This window comes from Callorhinus ursinus, unplaced genomic scaffold (genome assembly GCF_003265705.2).
Source record: "Callorhinus ursinus isolate GAN/ISIS: 27379988/994484 unplaced genomic scaffold, GSC_fseal_2.0 scaffold7, whole genome shotgun sequence".
NCBI classification, from domain to species: domain Eukaryota; kingdom Metazoa; phylum Chordata; class Mammalia; order Carnivora; family Otariidae; genus Callorhinus; species Callorhinus ursinus.
The window spans coordinates 50,722,254-50,738,883 of record NW_027397069.1 but is presented as its reverse complement, the minus strand read 5'-3'; the positions used below and the strand labels follow the sequence as shown (position 1 = coordinate 50,738,883).

At 38.1% G+C, this 16,630-nt stretch overlaps 1 protein-coding gene across 1 annotated transcript in view; it reads right to left on the bottom strand.

Moving 5' to 3' along the window:
* GTF2F2 (general transcription factor IIF subunit 2) overlaps positions 1-16,630 on the bottom strand; it is a 153,254-nt gene that overhangs the window by 114,674 nt on the left and 21,950 nt on the right. Inside the window, exons 3-4 of the mRNA XM_025875004.2 lie at positions 15,164-15,182; positions 13,206-13,350 (exon numbers count right to left, since the gene is read on the bottom strand). Coding sequence (XP_025730789.1) covers positions 13,206-13,350; positions 15,164-15,182 — 164 coding nt within the window. The remainder of the gene's footprint in view (positions 1-13,205; positions 13,351-15,163; positions 15,183-16,630) is intronic.

The following is a 16,630-nucleotide window of genomic DNA, read 5'->3' as shown; positions in this document are numbered from 1 at the left end:
CTAAAAGTGGGACTAATGAGACTGTAGGGAAAGGGGCTGCTACTTTTTTTTTTCTTACATGGAAGCCTTCAGTACTCTATCCATGTTTTTTTTTTTTAAAGATTTTATTTATTTATTTGAGAAAGAGAATGAGAGAGAGAGAGAGAGCATGAGAGGGGGGAGGGTCAGAGGGAGAAGCAGGCTCCCCGCCGAGCAGGGAGCCCGATGTGGGACTCGATCCCAGGACTCCAGGATCATGACCTGAGCCGAAGGCAGTCGCTTAACCAACTGAGCCACCCAGGCGCCCATATCCATGTTTATTTTTAAATACATATTTATATATATATTTAAAATATACAAATATATTACGACTTGCATCTTATTTCTACTGGACAGTACTTTTCTAAAAAATAAACTCTACCCCCAATGTGGGACTCAAACTCACAACCCCAAGATCAAGAATCACATGCTCTAACTGACTGAGCCAGCCAGGTGCCCCTCATATTCTTTATTTTAAAAATATGTATAAGGGGGTGCCTGGGTGGCTCAGTCATGATCCCAGGGTCCTGGGATGGAGCCCCATGTTGGGCTCTCTGCTCAGCAGGGAACCTGATTCTCCCTCTCCCTCTGCCTGCAGCTCCCTCTGTTATGCGCGCTCACTGTCAAATAAATAAATGTTTAAAATAAAATGAAATAAAATAAGATAAAAACATGTATACGGGCACCTGGCTGGCTCAGTTGGTAGAGCATGCGAATCTTGATCTTGGGGTGGTGAGTTCGAGCCCCACACTGGGTGAGGCACCTACTTAAAAAAATAAAAATTAAAAAAAATATGAATTGCTTTTTAAAGTAATAAATTTTAAAGTCTCAGATTCTTTTTTCTGTAGGGAATTACTGTATTAGTACTATTACCATATCAACAGAATACAGTTTCAAGCAATAAAAGTATAAAGCCAACCAAGTAATGTGTCTTCTCTTTCTATAATGAGAGGCTATGAAACAGAGAAAGAAAAATCAGCTACACTGCATTTTCTCCATTTTAAATTTTGATGTAAGAATAATACACTTATGCTCAAAGAACTAGAGACAAAACCGTGTCTCTGTGCAACAATCTTGGATGAGGTTTAAATAAAAAAATAATGGCAATAAAGTTATTTGAAACAGCCAAAGAAAATGACTTTCAAAAAATTAAGATAGTTTAAAACAATTAAGATAGTTTTAAATTAACATCATTCCAAGACTTAGTTTTAATACCTCAAGTACTATACACTGTAAAATTGATTTTACCCTGTTGTATTTGTTTTGTTAAGAAGCCAAGGTCTTCCTAAGATGTTAAGTATACATGAATCAAAACAAAGAACCAACTTTAAAGCCTGGAAGCTATAGAAAATCAAAAGAAAAAAGAGAAACATGTTCGTACAGCCAATCAGTCCCTCCAGGTACAATAAAAACCTCCTAAGTTCTTAATGGCTTTACAAAACAGAAAATTCGGTTTGATGATAAAAAATGAGCATCACAGGGCGCCTGGGTGGCTCAGTTGGTTAAGCGACTGCCTTCGGCTCAGGTCATGATCCTGGAGTCCCAGGATCGAGTCCCTCATCGGGCTCCCTGCTCAGCAGTGAGTTTGCTTCTCCCTCTGACCCTCCCCTCTCTCATGCTCTCTCTATCTCATTCTCTCAAATAAATAAATAAAATCTTTAAAAAAAAAATGAGCATCACAGAATTTTAGGAACAGGCAAGTAAAACATACAATAAAGATAAAAACTCGATGCTTTCTGACATCCTCCATAAAAATCACGAACAAGGATACAGAAAAGACAGAGGTCCAAAAAAAGTTAGTTATTTAATAGAAATCACAACCCAAACTTCCAGGAGATTTTAGGCAATAAAATTTAAGCGGAATTTATGAATAACAGAACTGGAAATTTAGGTTACTTTAACAAATTCATAGCAATGACTAAAACTGACAGCCAAATGTGTTAATATTCCTTGCATAAATTATAGATCAATTCTTCTGAAGAATAATACTATAAATATTATCTAACTCATATTCAAAACATTGACAGTGTGATAACCACAATACAGATATAGAAGAGACTACATTACCAAAATAAAAAATGCATGGGTGGCAAGGCTAACACAAAATTTAAAAGTCTTCGGGGCGCCTGGGTGGCTCAGATGGTTAAGCATCTGCCTTCAGCTCAGGTCATGATTCCAGGGTCCTGGGATCAAGCCCCACATCGGGCTCCTGGCTCAATGGGGAGCCTGCTTCTCCCTGTCTGCCTCTCCCCCTGCTCATGCTCTCTTTAAAAAAAAAAAACAAAAACAAAACAAAAAACACTTAAATGTCTTCTTTTATCCTTATACTTTTTTTTAAAGATTTTTATTTATTTATTTGAGAGAGAGAGAGAATGAGAGATAGAAAGCACGAGAGGGAAGAGGGTTAGAGGGAGAAGCAGACTCCCTGCTGAGCAGGAAGCCCCATGTGGGACTCGATCCTGGGACTCCAGGATCATGACCTGAGCCGAAAGCAGTCGCTTAACCACCTGAGCCACCCAGGCGCCCCTATCCTTATACTTTTCACTGATAAATCAGTATTTCTCACATGGGATTGAATTTTTAAGTTTCTCATTCATAATTACTTTTGATCACATATTTTATACTAAAAAAAATTCACAGAGTAAAGAAACAAAAGAAATAACAACAAAAAGGCTTGTCAAGATATATGCTACACTAAAAAAAGCTCTATTCAATATAAGCACTGAACTTTCCTAATTGCTATAAATTTGGATGACACTGCTTAAACTATCTCTAAAGAATTTTGTTTTCTTCTAATAGATACATAAGTCCTGGAGATCTAATACAGTACAGGGACAACAGACAACAAAACTCTACTGTAAACATTAAACTTGCTAAGAGATTAGATTTCAAATGTTCTCAGCACTAGAGGAAATGTTAATTATGTGACATGACAGAGGTGTTAGCTAATGCTACAATGGCAGTCATACTGCAGAATAAACGTATTGCTTCAGTATGTTGGACACTTTCACTTATACAATGTTATAAGTCAATTATATCTCAATTTTAAAAATTATCCTTATTTTCTATTTTCTCCTTTTTAAGTGATAATTTCTAAAATACATTATTGTGGGGCGCTTGGGTGGTTCAGTCGGTAAAGTGTCTGCCTTCAGCTCAGGTCATGATCCTGGAGTCCCGGGATCAAGTCCTACACTGGGCTCCCTGCTCAGCGGGGAGTCTGCTTCTCCCTCTCCCACTGCCCCTGCTCATGCTCTCTCTCTCAAATAGAAATAAAATCTTAAAGTAAATAAAATAATTATTATGTATAAAAAAAGAATTTTGTTTTCTTTAGTAAAACTGTTAATAAGATTTTTGTTGTAAGGGACTGCAGACTCTCACAATGAGTCACAATAATATGCACTAAACTCCAGAACAATGGTTATCTCTGGATAGGGAGATGGGATGGGACCAGGAGAAAGAAAATGGGATGTCAACTATACCTAAAACATTTTATAGCCTTAAAACAAATATGGCAAATATCAACAGTTATGAAATATAGCTGTTACACACTAGTTATACTATTCTCTACAATTTATTATAGGTTTGAAATATTTCATTAAAAAAAGTAAATCGGCCTTAATGAATTTAATTTGTGATTCCAAATCTTAATGTTATCCTTCAATTCCAATTTTTTCTTTTTCTCCTCACCTTCATCCCCAAATTATTAAATCTACAGTGTATACCAAACATGTATTTATGCACGCATACCTGAATATGAAAAGAATATAAACATGTCTTTTACTGTCTTTCCAGGCACTGAATAAAGGAACATTTTCTGCTATTAGGTTTAACTTCAGAGAGTAGACCTGGCTTAGGCAGTTGGTAGAAATTTCAAAGCTGAACCAGCCACAAAACTTGGTGGCAGTTCAGGAAATACACAAAACACTAAAGTCATACATTTTTGGTTCAATTTGCTCTTCCTGAGAAGTATAAGATTGCCAGAAACTGGTATGATTCCAAATGTTCAGTGGCATGGCCGTTACTCAAGAGTAAGCAAAAAATCTGGCTTCCTTACTCCTTCTACAGGGATTTTTGCACATAATTAGGAAGAGTGGAAAGCCTGGGGGCAGCCACACAAACTATGGTTATTAGACTCAGGTATCTGGAAGATACTTTCTCAAAAACGAATGGGATAAGCCCAACCTTTCTTTTTCTTTTCTTTTTTTAAAGATTTTATTTATTTATTTGACAGAGAGGGACATAGCGAGAGAGAGAACACAAGCAGGAGTGGGAGAGGGAGAAGTAGGCTTCCCGCGGAGCAGGGAGCCCAATGCGGGGCTCGATCCCAGGACACTGGGATCATGACCTAAGCCGAAGGCAGACGCTTAACAACTGAGCCACCCAGGTGCCGCTAAGCCCAACTTTTCAAAGAAACAACCAAGAGTACTTGACGCCATTAATAAAATTCAACTTTCAAAATGAAAATTAGCAGTTTTGAAAAATGTATACCCACCATAAGCTTGACAACTATTTAAACCTAAAGACTTTCTCAGTGATGTTAATGAACGCAAAATTTGATATTATATATCAACATGAGGAAGAAGTGCATAACTCAGTGAACCAACATTCTCCAAATGATGGACATATGATGTTACAAAATCATGCACAGGTAAAAGATCCATTCAAAGTACTAGATAAAACCTATGGATTTTTTTTTTTTTAAGATTTTATTTGACATAGAGAAAGAGAGCACAAACAGGGGGAACCACAGGTAGAGCAAGAGGGGGCAGACTCCCCACTGATCAGGGAGCTCAATTCACAGCTCAATCCCAGGACCCTGGGATCATGACCTGAGCAGAAGGCAGATGCCTAACAGACTGAGCCACCCAGGCACCCCAAAACCTATGGATTTCAATGTAACAGAGTATAAAAAGTTTATACTGTAACAAACCTTTAAGAAACTACCCCTTAGAGAATTTTGGTGTGATATCAAAAGAATACGCAAAATTATCAGAAAATTTCATTAATTACTCCTCCCTTTTGTAACTTCATATTTGTAAGAAGTCAGATTTTCTTCAGTTACTTCAACCAAAATTAATATACCAGTATAGACTGAAGGCAGAAGTGGACAGGAGAATCCAGCTTGTCTTTTTAAGCCAGACATTAATGTGATTTGCAAAATGCCACATTTCCCCCTAGTTCTTTGTTGAAAACAGGGTTTTTTCATAAAAATGTTACTTCCTGAAACCAAAAAGTTCAAGAACCACTGCACTAAAGGAGTATAAAATAATTACAATTATGATACACAAGGCTAAATAAAATCTGAGTCCCACTGCATGGTAACTAGTAATAAGCACATGGTGCAGATTTAAGCAATAGAACGTAACTCATGTTTAAAGGCAATGATAGGAAAAAAAAAATTCAACAAAAGAAGAAACAGCTTGGGATGCCTGGGTGGTTCAGTCCGTTAAGTGTCTGCTTGGATGCCTGCGTGGTTTAGTCTGTTAAGTGTCCGCCTTCAGCTCAAGTCATGACCCCAGGGTCCTAGGATCGAGTCCCACATCGGACTCCTTCTGCCTGCCGCTCCCCTTGCTTGTGCTCTCTCTCTCTCTCTCTCACTCTCTCTCTCTGACAAATAAATAAAATCTTTAAAAAAAAGAAGAAGAAGAAGAAGAAGAAACGTGTAGTTTGAACACTAAGAACCACATACACATCTAAGTAAAACTTAATTCAAACCTCTGCAAATTATACAACTAATATCCCATTCTCAACAAATGGGGGAAATGTATCAAGTTAATGTTTCCCACTAACAAAAATTCAACTTGAAATAAAAATACTACCCATATTTATCCTTCACTTACCATTCTTGCAGGATAATCCACACAGGGCACATTATAAATTCTACAGTATTTCCAACATGACTGGTAATTCAGCATCTTCAAAGAGCATTCCCACAGATATAACAGTTTTCTTCAAATTCAAACTGACACATTCTAAGACAAATAGGTGTTGGTATATGTTACCGAATTCAGGCTTGAAAGTAAATAAGGCAGGCCACAACCAAATAAATTCTCACATACTTCCAATTATCTCAGCTGCTATAGTATCCAGGGAATAGGGCTTATTATAATGTGTACAGTGGTTAACCAAGTGTTACAGGACACACTGCTAAACTACTGATTAGCAAAAAGAAAGTAATCAACTGTGCCAAAATAAAAATATAATGAGCAAGAAATAAAGTGAGAAACAAAGGAATTTAATATTCAATTTTGAACCTCAAATGTCTTAAGAAACTTTGAAGGAAGTCACTAATAAGCCATCTCACTTAAAAACCATTCTAAAATGTACCTTTAGAGTAGTAATTCTTAGGAGAAAATAAACTATTTTAACACCTCTGCTTTAACAAGCCCATCCAATATTGGCCAATCCTAGCCCAAACACGATGGAGATAAGCATGAGACATAGTATCCTGCCCACAAAGTTTAATTCAGGGGCAAAATGACTAATACAAACCTTACTGCCAAGAGTCCAGATGAAGGAAGAATCAAGAAAGACGAGAGCAGTAAAGGAAGGGTGGCTTTGGCTAAAAAAGGCAAACAAATCCCTGACAGGGGAAAAACAAGGGGAAAAGCAGAGGCAGATGCCAGGAAGCTACTGTAAAAGAGAAGAGATTCCAGCAGATTGGACCAGAGAGGGTGGAGAGGATGGGTAGTTTTCACAGGACTGCTTCAGAGGACTGCCTAAACATTTACATGTGATTTTTACCATAGAATCAAATGGGGCACCTGACTGAATGTGAGAGTAAGAGGAGACTAAGACTTATCAATGGCCAGGAGAACAAAAGAATGATGACATATCACCGACAGAAATATGAACATATGGAGAATAAAAGAATGGGAAAATCAGTATGATTTTTATATCAAAAATCCAAGCGGATTACCTGTTAAGACAACTAAAGATGGGACTGGACATCAGATGAGAGCCTAGACCTTTGTCACAGCTACCACTCTGGTCCATGTCTCTGTCATTTTTCCCGATTACCGCCCTAGCCTCTAGCTTCCACCCTTGCCCTCTTGGTCTCTTCTCAACCTGCCAGCCAGAGGCAGTCTTTAAAATGTAAATCAGGGGCACCTGGGTGGCTCAGTCGTTAAGCGTCTGCCTTTGGCTCAGGCCATGATCCCGGCCGGGGTCCTGGGATCGAGCCCCACATCAGGCTCCCTGTTCAGCGGGGAGCCTGCTTCTCCCTCTCCCACTCCCCCTGCTTGTGCTCCTGCTCTCGCTCTCTCTCCCCCTGTCAAATAAATAAATAAAATCTTAAAAAAAATGTAAATCAGATCAAATCTCTATTCTGCTCAAAACCTCCAATGGCTCCCCCTTTCGCTCAGAATAAAATCCCAGATCCTTCCAGTTTACAAATCCCTTCATGATTTGCCACTGCTAACTCCCTTCCTCTCCAGCCTCCTATTACTAATAGCTTATTCCTCTTCCCATTGGCCCATCTATTCCACCCCACACCGACCTCCTTGCTATTCCTGGAACATGCCAGGTTTGCTCCCACCTTAGGGCAAATGTGTTCCCTCTGCCTTGAAAACTCCTGGCTGGCTAACTAACTCTATATGGCTAAGTCATCTGAAGGAGTTCAAGGTTGTTCAAATACCATCTTCTTTCAATGGGCCCATGCTGACAACACTGTTTAAACTTGCAAGCCCGAGGGTGCCTGGCTGGCTCAGTCGGTAAAGCATGCAACTCTTGATCTCAGGGGTCAAGAGTTGAAGCCCATGTTGGCTGAGTACAGAGCTTACTTAAAAATAAAATAAAATATTAAACTTGATAGCCCCACCTTCGACCCAGTACTCCTGATCCCACTTTCTGCTTTTCTCCCAGATAATTCACCACCTTCTAGACTGCAATACGATTTACTCATTACATTTATTATTTGTTGGTGTTTCCTCTTACTAAAACGTAAGCACTATGAAGAGGCTGGGATTTTGCTCACTAACGTATCCCAAGTCTAAATAAAAGAGGTCCTGCAAACAGTAGCTACAAATATCAGTTTGTTGAATTAACGAACTGCTGCAGAGGGGTCAAAGATAATGAAAACTTAGAGCAAAAACACCACCGTGGTTCTATCAGCTCTTATCCTGCCCATTTCCTCCAATATTGTCTAACTCAGTAATGATCTCACCACTTATCAAGATGCTCAAGCCCAAAAAGCCTGGAAACCGGGCGCCTGGGTGGCTCAGTTGGTTAAGCGACTGCCTTTGGCTCAGGTCACGATCCTGGAGTCCCGAGATCGAGTCCCGCATCGGGCTCCCTGCTCAGCAGGGAGTCTGCTTCTCCCTCTGACCCTCTTCCCTCTCGTGCTCTCTATCTCTCATTCTCTCTCTCTCAAATAAATAAATAAAATCTTAAAAAAAAAAAAAAAAGCCTGGAAACCATTCTGGACTTCCCACTCACCCAATTCCCCCAATTAATTCATCACCAAAAACTGTCTACTATCTCTAGAACCGGATTCTTTTTTCCACTCCCACTGCACCAAATCAAACTTTTTCATCTCTAGACTATCAAGTACACAACTGAGCTATTTTGCTTTGATGTAACCAGGACTATTTAATGGATTTTAGATAGATTATGACCAAGCATGACAGGTAGGAGAAAGCAAAGTGAAGAACAGGATATCTGAAGGAAAGAAAAATGTATTTTATCTTTACTTTCTTTCCTCCTATTCAAGGCACGCTTACTTCAAGGTCCAGCTCAAATATTATCTCCACTTTTGAAGTCTTTCACAGTTCTTGCAATTAAAGTACTTTTTTCTTCTTTATACATAGCTCCATTAGAACACTTTCTGTAGTGAGTATTTTTTCCACATACCAGTTGCCCAGCTGAACAGAAGTCTAGTCTTATTTTTTTATTAAAGATTTTTATTTATTTATTTGAGAGAGAGAGAATGAGAGACAGCACAAGCAGGGCAAGGGGCAGAGCAAGAAGCAGACTTCCCACTGAGCAGGGAGCCCGACAGGTTTGATCCCAGGACCCGGGACCATGACCTGAGCCAGAGGCCGACGCTCAACCAACTAAGCCACCCAGGCAACTCCAAGTCTAGTCTTATTCTAACACAGGACCTAGCATTAAAAACATCTGTTAAACAGATGAATGAACAACAACTTTTAGTCTAGAATTTGCAATTATAAAGAAAACCTAAGTTTGAACAAAGGTAAGGGTGTAAATTATAAAAGAAATCTAAGTTATTTAATTACCAATGGTAGATTAAAATACTAAACCAAAGACCCAAGGGGAAAAAAATAAAGACCAAACACATGAGGAATTTCTCCCTAGACAAGGGTAGAGAGATATGGATACTAGCTAATAAAAATATTTAATAGGGAAACAGATTTAGAATTTCATAGAGAAATGTGGAGTAGAAAAAGGGCTAACCCCAAATAGTCCTTAAAAATAAAACATGTTCCCTCAGATAGGAATACTCAACTAGAAACAAATTGTGTTCATAAAACACTCATGAAATGCAGACTGTTTTAATTAAGGAGACAATGTAAAAGATATCATCAGTCCCTCTAATTCCATCCCCACAAAGATACTCTAATATGTAGAACTGAATCATTAGAAAAATTGGTTCAAGGGGACCTCTCAAAAACCAGCAAAATGTGTATTAATAGAAGGAATAAAGTTATTAAAATTAAACTCAACACACTGAACAAGTGAGGTTTTAACTCTTCTTAATAAATTCTACATTTTACAGACCTATGGACTATTAAAAAAAATGAAGAGCCTAAAAAAGCAATTTTTTATAAGCTGGTACAGCTCTATGCTTGAGGGAAAACATAAAATATTTAAGATAATGCCTGCTTTATGTATATTTCATTGTAAAATAAATGGCTTTACTCACTGTAAAATGGCTCAGTTATTCATACTTTGGCCAGTTCCTAATCATCCAAGGTAATACTAAAGTGTGGACTCTGAAGCTTTTTTGGGTCACAGACCCCTCTGAGTCTCCAATGAAAGCTACAGTCCTGTCCCACAGAAGAATATGCATACATATATATCTTTTCATTTTTTTTAAGTAGGCTCCACGCCCAGTGGCAGGCCCAATAAGAGGCTCAAACACACAACTGTAAGATCAAGACCTGAGCTGAGATCAAGAGTGGGATGCTCAAGAGACTGAGCCACCCAGGCAACCCTATATCTAGCATTTTAAATATGTCATGCAGTCACAGAGCCTCTGCTGTCTACTTATGACTTCCTAGAGATTCAAAGAACTCAGCTGTAGAACTGAGACCTTAAAGATTAGAAATGGCAAATGACATAATACTCCTCCGAAAAGCAAATAAACTGTTAATTACAACTCTACAGAGCTTTCTTCTCGGTCATCGAGGCAATCAAAAAACACCGAACATAAAAATCTCTACTGGCTGAAGTTCATCAAATGATATACACACAGATGAGCTAAAAATGCATGCACATGCCTTAATAAACTTGAAACCTTAAGTGTTTAAAAATAAGATCTAATATAGGGGCACCTAGCTGGCTTAGTCACTAGAGCATGCAACACTTGATCTTGGGGTCATGAGTTCAAGCCCCACATTGGGCCTGGAGCTTACTTAAAAAAATAAACACACATATACACATACGTGTACATATATCCATATATCCATATATCTTAAAAAATAAGATCTGAAATTAATAACAGTAATAATAATAGTTACTGAGCATTATGTAGAGTACTGTTCTAAGTGTTTTAAAAATTACTATTTATACATAAATGTAAATAATTATTATTACATTTCACAAGTAAGGAAAATTAAAGCACAGAAAGGTACAAGGAGAGCCAAGGAACAATGACATAAAACAGAAATTACAGAGATTAAGAAGCAAACAATTCCTTATAATGTGCAGCATCTAACAGCAACTTAGATCTGCATTTGTATTACCAGAGTTCTACAAAAAAGAACATATTGTCCAAACTCCAGAAAAAGGATGGCCATCTTGATCCTCTTCCACATCCCTGCCAAGATAATCCTTGTAATACCATATTCACTTTGGAGTACACTGTAACCAGAAATGTGAACACAAAATGTTCAAAAAGAGCACAATACTAACTAAAGGATTTATAAGATTAAAAATGGAAGATGAATTTTGGTAGAAACCTTACCTTTCTAAATCACTCCTTTGTATAATAAACCACGCGCTGGAAAAACCAGCAACTTAGTAAAATGAAAAAAAAACTGAAATAAGGTACCTTTCTCTGCAAAGGTAGTTCAAACTTTGTTCAAGGCTCTGCCTCCTGTTTACTGTCTTGGTGCCATATGCCTCTTCTCCACGGACAACCACAAAAGTAGAGAAAACCTCACAGGTTCAATAGGTCTTACTGAATATTACCAATCACAAGACAAATTTGAATCCTTGGATACACCTATGCTATGCCCTGCATAATGTGGCATACACTAAATATTTTTTGAATAGTTGAATCCTCTCCAAGAGAAAATGCATGTGTTCAACTTCTTCTACCTCCCATAATACACTACAAATTATTGTAGCATCAGGATAATGCAATTAAACAAAACTGTTACCTTAAACCACATGATAGAAAAGTTGTAATTTACGATTTTGGTTTTTTATTTTATTTTATTTTTTCAAAGATTTTATTTATTTATTTGACAGGGAGAGCTACAGCAAGAGAGGGAACACAAGCAGGGCGAATGGGAGAGGGAGAAGCAGGCTCCCTGCAGAGCAGGGAGCCCGATGTGGGGCTTGATCCCAGGACCCTGGGATCATGACCTGAGCCGAAGGCAGACGCTTAACGACTGAGCCACCCAGGCGCCCCACGATTTTGGTTTTTTTAAAAGATTTATTTTATACAGAGAAAAAGAGAGAGCAGAGGAAGGGGCAGAGGGAGAGAAACCCCACCACCACCAATGTGGGGCTCCATCTCACAACTCTTGAGATCATGACCTGAGCCAAAATTAGGAGTGTGATGTTCAAACAACTGAGCCACCCAGGCGCCCCTATAATTTACCATTTTGTTACATTCTATGTCCAAGGGGTGGGGGGGAAACCGATTTATTTTTTAGATCAGTTTTTACAGCTACTGGTAATCTAAGACACCACAAAAGATTTTATCTGAACACATATTTTTTAAAACAGTAACATTCTTAACATACTATAATTTCTTACAGCTTTCTTTGTAATGTTTAATGAAGATTCAAAATCACAAATCATTTTCTTTAGACAACGAATAAACTTAAAAAAAATTTTTTTATGCTTATTTATTTATTTGACACAGAGAAAAGAGAGAGACAGACAGAGCAAGCACAAGCAGGGGGAATGGCAGGCAGGAGAGAAGCAGGCTCCCCGCTGAACAAGGAGCCCAATGCGGGGCTCCAGCACAGGACCCTGGGATCATGACCCAAGCCAAAGGCAGCCGCTTAACCGACTGAGCCACCCAGGCACCCCTAAGCTTTTTAAATTAGATATGAGAAATTAGCTCCATTAAAATGAGTAGCCCTGCTGCGTTAATAGTAATATTCTAAATTCAGGTAAGGTTAAAAATCAAGTAACAATGAAAATAAACATAGATGTACACTGCAAAAAAGCTTCCTCTGTATTTAATTCACAAACTAAAATACCTGCTCCTGATTTATTGAACTGGTAAAATATCTGAGAGCAAACACACAAAATTTACAAACTATACTTAACACAGAGCTTCTTGGAAGTCAAAACCAAAATACATTACAGTTCATCTCTCTGCACTAAAAATGCCCTCTTAGTATCAAAACCCACAAAAGCAAAAATTCAGACTAAAATATTCCCTAATATTAAGCAGTATTCTTTTTTTAAGCACAACTTATAACTGCTAAATATCAGTTTACCAAAACAGGCAAGTATGGCCTTATCTTGGCAAAACTCACATTAGTGTTTCTTCAACATCCTAGAAGACAGCTTGATGCACCACACTCTTCCATCTGCTTTGTTCTATTTCTTCATGCCCCAAATGGAAACTAAACCCTTCGAGTAACAGCCAAAATTTCATTAATCACAGGAAAGTACTTAGAGAAATAAGTAGCATGCTATGAATAGAGGTAGACAGAACAACAGGTAGAGCAACCTTGGTAATGACCTCAAAATATATGTTGAGACAGAAGATCTATACAACAGGTATGGGAATCATATTAAATAATTCTATTCCCACTTACCTGATGAGCTCTCAGTAAAGACTGTTAATGTCTGTCCTCCAACACTTTGTAAGACAAATGGATGTTCTCTAGGAGTGCTGACTGAAGCTGGTTTTCCACCAATATCGTGAATATTTGCAAGATCCTCATTCAAAGTAAATGACACCTAACAGACACATTAACAAGAGCTTATTACAACAGACTTATGTATTCAAAGTATCTTTCACAGAAATTCTGATTAAATCAAATACTTCTTTAAATATGTGAATCTTCGTTTCTAGACATTTTATTAAACATTTATCTAAAACCTTATTTAAAAAAATCCTTAATACTTAGTCATAAAAGGAGAATCTGGGGCGCCTGGGTAGAGTCAGTTAAGCATCTAACTCTTGGTTTGGGCTCAGGTCGTGATCTCAGGGTTGTGAGATCAAGCTCCACATCAGGCTCTGCACTCAGCGTAGAGTCTGCTTAAGACTCTCTCTGCCCCTCCTGACCCCAAATAAAATAAATCTTAAAAAAAGAGAGAGAACATATTCCCATTTGTCAGAATAATGGGACTAATCTACCATTATAGATAGGTGACAGCTTTCAAATGTTTTCTCTGGTTTATGGCTGAAGAAATTCTATTTCCAAAACAAATAATTTTTTTCCCCCTAAGGTCTGTGAATTCAAGAGATCATGTCTTGTTACATTTATATCCTTATGAATACATATACTTAAATATATATTTAAATATATAACAAATACAAATAAATATACAGCAAAATGCCTGGCACATAGAAGGAAAATAGTATTTGCTGAATAAGTGAGTATTTTAAGAGTATTAAGAAAGCAATTGTACGGGCGCCTGCGTGGCTCAGTTGGTTAAGCGACTGCCTTTGGCTCAGGTCATGATCCTGGAGTCCCAGGATCGAGTCCCGCATCGGGCTCCCTGCTAAGCAGGGAGTCTGCTTCTCCCTCTGACCCTCCCCCCCCTCATGCTCTCTCTCTCTCTCATTCTCTCTCTCAAATAAATAAATAAAATCTTTAAAAAAAATTAAAAAAAAGAAAGCAATTGTACTTAAAGGGGGAAAAAGTGAGCTATTAACTAAGAATGCTTAAACACTCCCATAAGCAGAAAATAGATTTCTTTTTTTAGGTTTTAATGACTACTGTAAGAGTACATGGTGCTGTTTCATTTTTGAATATTTTAACAAATACAACTAAATATTTATTTATTAAAGATTTTATTTACTTATTTGACAGAGAGACACATAGCGAGAGAGGGAACACAAGCAGGAGGAGTGGAAGAGGGAGAAGCAGGCTTCCCGCGGAGCAGGGAGCCCGATGCAGGGCTCAATCCCAGGACTCTGGGATCATGACCTGAGCCGAAGGCAGACGCCTAACCGACTGAGCCACCCAGGCGCCCCACAACTAAATATTTATAAAGATAACGTATCATTGAGGTTTAGAACAAAAACACATACCAGCAGTTGTTCTTTCAAAAGGATTGTTACTATATACTAGATCTCCCTAAAGGAACATCACATTTTACATCAAAAGATTTATAAACATAAAATACTAACCTCCCAACCACACAGGAAAGATTATGAAGCCTTTGTTAAATATTTCTCTACCATGTGATAGGTACCACAATTATGTCCTGGACTTAATGGGTCAAAACCTAAAGCCCTGAAAAATCCAGACCAAATGCCTTTGCCACACTGAAATAATATTAAAGTATTACTGAAGCGACAGTAAGCCTCAGTACTGAGGGGATAGTTTGGGTCAAAGCAGAAAAATGCTAAGAATGAACAACTAAAAAGGAGTCCATTCATTCACACAAAAGTGGCATTTATGCTGTTATGTGCTCCTCACCATCAGCCACTAGTTTGATGTGGAGTCTTCCAGAATGCAAACACTGCCTTCTCTTTACTATTACTAATACACAGTAAAATAATCTCACGTTTTAAATAAAATTTTCATAGAAATAATCTTACCTCAGTCCTTCCTTGATTCCTACAAAAGAAAGGAAAAATTTTTATTTAGATTTCATGTTTTCTTCAGATGTACACTAAGAACTAAAAGAAATAACACTACATCATATTTACATAAAATAAGACATTTACATAGATCAACTAATATTTACCCTTGGCTCTCCGCAACTAACCTACTTATAAATCATATAGTAAAAAAAAAAGTCACTTTAATCCCATGTGTCGATATTATGAGTTTGTATCACTTAACACTATTACAACCTGCCTAATATTTTAACCAAGTAATGATCTCATTACAATTCTTATCTTTATTTCTACACGCTACGCAATAGCCTAATTTAAAAAAAATATATTACGTATCTACTATAAGCAAAGTACTGAGTGTAAGATCTCTGTCCTCAGCCAGAAGATATAAAAATTACATCCATAATGATAAGAGATACATTTTAACTAATTTTAAATTAAGAGAGCCCAGTGGGGAGGCGCCTGGGTGGCTCAGTCGTTAAGCGTCTGCCTTCAGCTCAGGTCATGATCCCAGGGTCCTGGAATCGAGCCCCACATCGGGCTCCCTGCTCAGTGGGGAGCCTGCTTCTCCCTCTCCCACTCCCCCTGCTTGCGTTCCCTCTCTTGCTGTGTCTCTGTCAAATAAATAAATATATATATTTAAAAAAAAAAGAGAGAGAGAAAGAGCCCAATGTGCCAGGATCAGACAGGACCCCACTTTTTCCATTTTCAGAGTTGAGAGAAAACCTGAGGTAAGTCTTGAAGGATACTGGGATCTCAACAGGCTGAGACAGGAATATAATATCAGAAGTATCAGCTGAGCAAAGTCACAAGGAGTCTGATCATGAAAATGTAGTCATATTTGGCTGGGAGAATACAAACTAAGGAATAGTGGGAGATAACTAGAAAGGAGAACTGAAGCTAGACCATGGAGTATCTTGAATATCATAGTACAGATCATGGACTTACTAATTCTCAAGGAATGGAGAGCCACAAGTCTCATTTGAAAAAAAATAAAGTACAAAACATGCTCCTAGAAACTTGCACCAGAAAATATATATAAAATGGATATGAAGACCAGTTAGAATACTAATGTTTCTCCATAACACCAGGCTGAGTTCCAACCTGCCTTCATTCAGTGGCTCAACCACTCATTCTGTCATTAAGTGTCTACATCTATTAGGCCTTGTGCCAAGTGCATGGTATAGTATGAACATAGGTCTTTATGCTCAAGAAGGTCCTAGTTTAACGAAAAAAGATCCAATCCATATACAACATACACTGGATAACTTTATGACAGAGGTACAACATACTGTCATAAAAATGCAGATGAGAAAGCTAGCAAGGATTAATTGAATGAGGGATGAGGTCAACAACATGGAGGCATTACAGGTTAAGAGAACACACAAGCAGGGGGAGCAGCGGCAGGCAGAGGGAGAAGCAGGCTCCCTGCTGAGCAAGGAAAGT